The sequence below is a fragment of the Lutjanus erythropterus genome, chromosome 21, assembly GCF_056507025.1.
Source record: "Lutjanus erythropterus isolate fLutEry1 chromosome 21, fLutEry1.hap2, whole genome shotgun sequence".
Classification (NCBI taxonomy): domain Eukaryota; kingdom Metazoa; phylum Chordata; class Actinopteri; order Lutjaniformes; family Lutjanidae; genus Lutjanus; species Lutjanus erythropterus.
The window spans coordinates 10,702,024-10,709,928 of NC_139337.1; the positions used below are offsets into that span (position 1 = coordinate 10,702,024).

General features: G+C 38.8%; 1 protein-coding gene across 1 annotated transcript in view; it reads right to left on the minus strand.

Annotated features, from left to right (window-relative positions):
* Window positions 1–7,607, minus strand: part of olfm3a (olfactomedin 3a) — a 34,206-nt gene extending 26,599 nt beyond the window's left edge. Inside the window, exon 1 of the mRNA XM_084747021.1 lies at window positions 7,353–7,607. Within this exon, the coding sequence (XP_084603147.1) occupies window positions 7,353–7,472 (120 nt within the window). The 5' untranslated portion in view covers window positions 7,473–7,607. The remainder of the gene's footprint in view (window positions 1–7,352) is intronic.
* Between the last annotated feature and the right edge of the window lie 298 nt (window positions 7,608–7,905).

The window sequence follows — 7,905 nt, forward strand, 5'->3', positions numbered from 1 at the left end:
CTCATTACCTTTAATTGTAACTGACTGCTAACTTCCAAAGCCAACAAGTACATTCTTATACTTAAAAAAAAGCTCCATTCATGACTATAAATCCACTGTGTAGTATTTACCAACTATCAACCCCCCCACTTCACTTCAGCTGGGAAAATTGACATTTGCTAGCTATATACAGTGACAAAAAAGGACCAGTTGCTTCAAAATGTGTTAAAGTTCTGAGTGGTAAAGGTGATGTTTACAATTTCAGCCACCACCTGATGGAAAGGGCAGCACATATACATTCTATATTTCTATTTTATTTATTGTTCATTACTTGATAAGCAGGAATAACTAAATCTAGTACCTGTAAAGTATATTTTTATTCATTCTATTGTGCATGTTGTACATGTACATTCTATTGTTTCTCTACAACTTTTATATGCAGTCAAGTCCAGGGGTTTGAAAAGGCAGTTTTCAAGTTCAGTATCATATGTGAATATTTAATATATATCCTCATACTTGTGTTGTGTGCAGTTTTTAGGGGCTCTATTAAGTTTGGCCTATCACCCTATTTTATTTATTATTTTCTCATGGCAGTAGCTCGATGAGCAGGAAGAGCTAAATTTTGTTTACTTTAAAAAGTATTTAATTTAATTTTTATACTTTTTATGCAGTATAGCGATCATGCTGCGGAAATAAAACTCAGAGAGACTGACGGGCATGATGTGTGTATTAATAGGACTCATGATATTCAGTCTCTAGAAGTGTATGATTCAACTTTTTCACACTGCCTAGTTTTTAAAAAAAGCAAACAAAAATTGCAGTAACCCTAGTATTAAATTGCAATACTTTGCAGCAAAGGTTAAGCAATTTAAAACTTTAAATGAGTCAACATTCACTTTTCCTTGCACGTGAAATTGTCCTGGGTGAAAGTGTTTGTTTGAGCCATCCATCCACCCTACCTCCACTGTCACAATTACTACAGCCACCAGAGGTTGTTCCCTAACAAAAAATATATACATAAGTTATAATAAGCTGCTTGCACATACAGCCTATATGCTGATTTTCTGGTTAGGAGGAGCTGGTTAGTCTGATATCAAACTCAAACCAGACCCTTCTCTGCTTCAACATCAGTCTGAATCTGCCTCTCTGTTTAAAGCTACTTAATAAGTTATATTACATTTTATCTTCGCTAGTAAGAAATTAACAAGCATAGCCTATAATCATCTCGCTGGTTGATTGAGTACAGTATAAATTTATTGAGACCACAAATGTCAACCATTCCTCTCAAGTCCAGCCTTTCAGCTCTCATCCAGTCATACGCGTCTGATATGGAGACCGCTTCGGCTGTAATTAGAGCAATCATAGGGGGAACAGAGGGAGAGGGCCGTAACCATGCCCCTGGTAGTTTCAACATCATGTCTCAACTCCTGTAATTATGCTTAGACTATTATTAACTGAGATGCATTCACCCAGTGAAAGACCAGAGTAGAAAAGAGCTCAAAACACGGAAAAGTCACTTTAAAGACTCATAATCATCAGATATATATTATAAAAAAACATCCATTTTAAACATTTCATAATTATACATATTAGTATTACCTCTTTATGGAATGAATATTATGGACTAGAAAGCTGAAAAGGGCAAAACTGCAAAAAGGAAGAACAGAAATCGTTCAGAGGTGGTTATCTGTCACTGTCACTACTTCAACATTTTATTACCAATCAACAGGATGAATTCATTTGCCTGACAACCATAAGCTCAATTGAATTATTCACAAAATGTGTCTGCCCCACGTAGCAAAAAAAAATGTCACATCCTAAAGCACATATTCAAATAAAGTGACAGAAAACTCATTATAACCTCACGCAGTCTCACACAGTTTCTCTAAGTCCGAGCAGAAAGCGCCATATATTTACCCCGCTGCTGCTATAAACGATTCACATCCATCACCAGTGGACTTACTTTCTTTATTTCCAGTCCATCAGCTCTGACAACCCCCTCCCTGCTTCGAACACGAAACATGCAGTGTCACAACTAATGACTTGGCTGGCAGTCGTGTGGCTGGCTGTTTGCTTTGTTTGTGTTGACACATATATAGTTAGAAGCTGTCATCTTTAATTTGGCCCCCGGTGGAAACACTGATGTGAAATATGAAACCTCCAGCACTTTTTCTATCATTGCTAAATGGTTGTGTGCATGTGTAGGTGTGTCCCCCACAGCATCTCTCATCGTTTTAATATGGCATCTGTGCCAGGCAAATTTTTTTTTCCTACCGAGCATGAGCGTATCCGCCACATAAATGCTAATGAAAGCTGAAAAGGGATTTCAAATAAGAAAGAAACGACATCAGCTCCTGGCACACGACCCCTTCAGCTCCACAAAACACAATAACTTCAAAGAACGCCTTTCTATGTTTCATATTATTAATGATCAACAGGACGTCGTATCAGCGAGAGGATGCAACATTTTCTCTGCAGGGTTTCCCCAACCGTCGCAGCTGTTTCATATTTTTCATGTGTGATCAAATCACACATGATCAAAATCTATCAACAGAGGCTGAGACTGAAAACTCCCTCAGTAAATTGGCAAAACTGGCATTTATATTACAAGTGGATTAGACTTTGTGTGTGAGTGCGTCTGCTTGTGGGTGTGTGTGTGTGTCTGTGTTCGACTGCTGCCACCTACTCATGCAGCCGCCCACTCACAGTGGCCAACACAGAGGGCAAGTGCCTACACAAAGCGCCATCCCACTGGTGTTGTAACTAAATCCCCAAGAGAAGCTGCTCATAAACATCCAAATTACTCACAGTTACTGGAGTTTTGTTCAACGCAGCCATGCACGTCATTTGTTGCTTATCCACCAGGGTGCAAACACATTAAGAAGAATTAAAGTTTAGGTTTTGAGGTACTCAAAGAGAAGGCACAATAGTTTGCACCTGTTTGCTCTTACTGAGCAGATTATTACACATCCCAGCAACACGGCACAATTTGGACACAAATAGTTAGTAACCCTGCAAAAAATAGGTAATTTTAACAATGCTGAAATACTTTCAGGCACCCTATCTACTGCTCGTTCTAAAGATCGACTAATTTATCCGCCAGCAAATTTTAATGGGCTGATACTGGCCTATCATAGCTATATTGATCTATATTGGTATCAGCATGTTATGTTGTGGAATATTTGCAAATTTGACAATTCTTTTTTTACACAACATAATGCAGATTATTTCTATTTTTTAGCTTTATGATCTGCATATTATTATATTGTTATCATCTATCGATGATGGGCTGATCCATCCATCGCCGATTGCTTTTTTTTGGCTGATTTTTAGGGCGATATTTGTCATTTTATTCTGCTCTGCACCGCGCTACAGTACACACCCACTCAGCCGACCATGAGTGAGCTGAGCTGGGTGACGAGTGAGAGGAAAACAGCCTGCAGAGTCAAACTCTTTACACTGTTTTCCTGCGATGTTCCCATATCGCCCAACTCTAGTATATTATATTCTGTATAAAGAATATCCAGCATCACTCAGATTCTACTCATTTCATCTTTAAAAACACACTGAGTTGCAAACATCAAGTCATGAGTGCTAGCAACTGTAACTGGCTTTCAAATGAAACTAGAATTAGAGCTGGGCAATACTGATATTTGATCAATATTGTGCTATACGACTAGATATCATCTGACCTGATCCTGATGGACACATGGCAGACTGATATTATTGACCCAATATCACATCACAGCTATATCGATCTTTATCTGTATATATGTGTAAATAATATAAAATACTGTGAAACTTTACTGTGTCAGTGCCCTGATGTCATTTTGGTCAATTAAGTTTGTTGGTTAACTGTAAAATATCCCGCCCCCATTAAATATTTTTTTCATTTTATATTTTTGTATTTCATAACCACATTTGAGGGATCATTATTAAAAATGTATTTATGTATTTATTCTTTATTCTGTATATTATAGTCTGCATAAAGAATTTTGGCTGATATCTGAGTATTTGTATTCCCTAATATTGGTATCAGCATCGGCCCCAAATGTCCAGTACTGGTCAGGCTCTAAAATAATGTAATTTTCTGAACATACCAGACTGTAGTTGCTTTGATATTCACATTCCTGCTGATTATTTATCAAAAACCCCACTGTGTTAATATGTTGTGTGACTACAATATCGTCACAATATGGATATTGAGGTATTTGGTCAAAAACATTGCAACATTTGATTTTGTCCAACCCATCCATAGCTTGATAAAAAATTGAGGTATTATTCATTTATAAGCCATATTACCCATCCCTTGCTGCAATGAGCATGTTTACCTGGGGATACATTAGGAACTGTGATACAAGAGGTACTGTGCTGCACTGACGCATAAAATCACAGCCTGTTTGACACTGACAATACCAGATCATAAAAGAGTTATACAACATGAAACATGAAATATAATTTAAATAAAATCAATGTGATTCAACCTAAAATCTCACAGTGGATTTGTAGACAAAATGACAGTCATTAGCTGTGTGACTAAGGAAAGATACAGTATGTCTATTGAATTTCAAGTGGGCGATTGAATTCTGGCACCAGTCTGACGTCAGTCTCCTGAAGTCTATTAAGTCTCTCTTCCTCCTCCAATCAATATGTCCTCCAGGTGCAGCATATAATGTGTAATCATAAAACACAAATTCCAGTCATCATTTTGATCATGATGAGAGTAACACTGTGCCGTTAGCAGCCACTTTGTAATTACCCGGCTGGCACAGACCATAAGGGAAAACTACACTATGCAAATATTTCATTTTCTCACAAAGGCTCCTTAGGGATCCATTGTGTACACTGCAGAGGTAATATCTGCCTAACCGGATGCCACGCCACGACAAAGGGAAATCCATACCATTAGCCCTGTAGCGTCAGCCACTGCATCCAGAGCAGATCTGGGCAGTGGTAGAAGTTTCTAAACTGAAAAAACAAAACAAAAGGCAGCACCAGCACAAACTTAAATGCCAAAAGGTGGAGGCTGCCGCCCCTTACTACAATGAACAAAGCCTTGTGTACAAGGTCTGACAGTCTGTGAGTGACAGCTTAATAATTTCCAGCTTAGTGTAATACCATAAAAGGTTTGCCTTTCCAGATCACTTTTAAACACTGAAGCAGAAAGGCCTTTGGGGCCGCGCTAGCAATTTGCATGCAGCTCTTGCTCCGGCAATATCTCATATTCCTCAATGGCAGTGGTGTATTCATTGATTTAATCACAAACAGATGAAAGATAGAAGCTGAACTGAAAGATAGTCATCAGAGGTAGAGGTAACAGTGCAGAAACGTATTTCGAAAATATAAAGAGAATGACAAGGAGTAGATCTCTGTTAACACAACAAGGAAAATCTGTAGACCAGGGATGCAGAGGGCTGTGATCATTATTTTCATTGTTGGTTAATCTATCCATTAGAGCTGCAATTAATAGCTGATTAATTGATTAGTTGCCAACTATTAAATTAATTGCCAACTATTTAGATAATCGATTAATAATTTTGAGTCATTTTTGAGTCAATAAAACATTCCAGTTCTCTAAGCTGAATATGTTTGTTGACAAAGAAAGTGTTCTTGGGCTTTGGGAAACATTGATCTTCATGTTTCACCATTTTCTTGCATTTTATGGACCAAACAACTTGATTAATCAAGAAAATGATCAACAGATTAATCGATAATGAAAATAATCCTTAGTTTCACTCCTACTGTCCATCACTTTTTCATTGAATTTCTTTACTTCTAAGGTGTCTTACAAGGTGTGTGAACAAAAGAAGGCATCCAATTGCTTTTCTTTAACCACCTGACAAAAAAACAAAGCTATTTGAAATCCTCACATTTGAGGAGCTGTACTGTACAATAACTAAGAGACATTTGGCATTTCTACTTGATTAATGGCATGAAAAATGAACTGATTAACAAAGCTGCCATCATTTCATTTTCTGTCTATGGACTAATTGATTAATTGCCTAATTGTTTCAAGAATGGGAGAGAATCAAGGATCCCAGCTCTGTGAATAAAGCCCTGGGTGTACTCTCGTTAGCATCAACATACGCCGCTCAAAAACAACATATGAAATGATGGATAACATTCTCTCCTTTATCTGTGGGCTGCTGCTGCAGAGCCGGAGAGCTTGTGTAGTGGAGTTTCAGCACCGGAGAGCGGACAGCTCTACACCCTCACCGCCACCAGAAGACCCCGAGCCCTGAGCAACACATTGATTTATCCATTAATCATAAGGGGTTTTTTAGTTGTCAGCTTTAGTCACAGATATTCCATCTTTCCCTCGGTACAAAACTGCCCATGCAATTTAATTTCCCTCAAATTTGCTCAAGCACAAAGATAAACCAAATACTGACAGAAACATGAGCACAGCATTAAGCCCTTGGTGGGGGACGAGGAGGGTATGACAGGGGGACATAAGTCTGCTCCTGCTGGACTATCAGCTGTATAAGGAAGCATCTTTAGGTCTGAAGCATCACCGTGTAGCCTATCAGACAGAAAACAATCAATATCCTATGCTGATATGCCTGATGTACTTGCTCTCACAACTGCATTATAATCCATTTAGCTTTCAAACAGATTAAGATCCACAAGTGGGCGAGATGTGGGAATAATAAAAGGTGATTAGTCACAAAATAAATTATGTTTCAGCATAAACCCGATTTGGGTTCACACAATTAACTCAGTGTTATTCACAGAAAGTGGGATGCTGGTTCGATTTCCTGCTTGCTGAATGACTAATACAGTACTTCACATTTTTTCTTAGAAATATGCTGCGCAAATCCACGTTCAAAATGTTGCATTTGAATGTTTCCTTGCTTATCGGAAAAACACACACCGATGAAACAGCACTCAAACACATTAATAGTGTTTACTTGTAAATTCGTCATGCATAAAATCTAGTAAGTAGCACTGCATTTTCTTAAAATCATAAGTTTCAAAATTGATTCATACCACTTGTTTCAGCCCACCTTTGTGGAGGAGGGCTGCAGGCACACTGATTATTCATAGTTATAAATCATTTTAATGGAAATAAGTGCAGCTTGGTGAATTAAACCTACACCGAAGTGTAGAGCTGCCTGTGGATTTGTGAAGCCCTTTACATCACGTCTAAACATTTCCACGTTACTAGTGGTAAATAAAGCAACATTAAATTGTAAGACTTCTGAGTGAAGTTTGGCGTGACAGCCTCCGTGAAGGAAACGGGCACGTATCGGGGCGAGGGTAACTGTAGAGAAACTATACGCAGTACGTCCCCAAACGCGTTAATTGTGAGTGATAATTATTTAAGAAACAAGTGGCTGAATAAGAGAAGAAAATACAATAAGAAAACTCACCATAGAGGGGTATAATCCGAAGATGGTGAGGGAGAGGACGGGGTACAGAACGCTCAACAGGACCCGCATGCTGACGGGCTCCGGCCAGCCACTTTTCTCCAAGGTGCAGTCCTTTAACATAGAGCTCCTGTACCGCTGTTCACCTCCGCGCCTTCCTACTGCTGTCGAGCCGCAGAGAGAGCGCTCTGACGGCGGCACAGCGACCACACGCTCAACGGCATCACACCCACCGCTCCCCGGTGCTCCGACTGAAGGCAGTGCTGAGGAAAAAAGTTTTGAGCGAGGAGGAAATATTCAAATATTTCAGTTCCAGCAGACTGCAGGGGAGGCGCACCAAGGATGTGACATCACCTGATGGGTTTAGGGGTCTATCTATCTATCTATCTATCTATCTATCTATCTATCTATCTATCTATCTATCTATCTATCTATCTATGTCTGTTTGTTTGCTTATCCATCTTTCAAAAGTCAATGGCACTATCAAATTATCACCTTCGTATTCACCTTCAGATTTTGTGTATTTGTCCTTGACAAGAAAAAAAAGAAAGGTAAA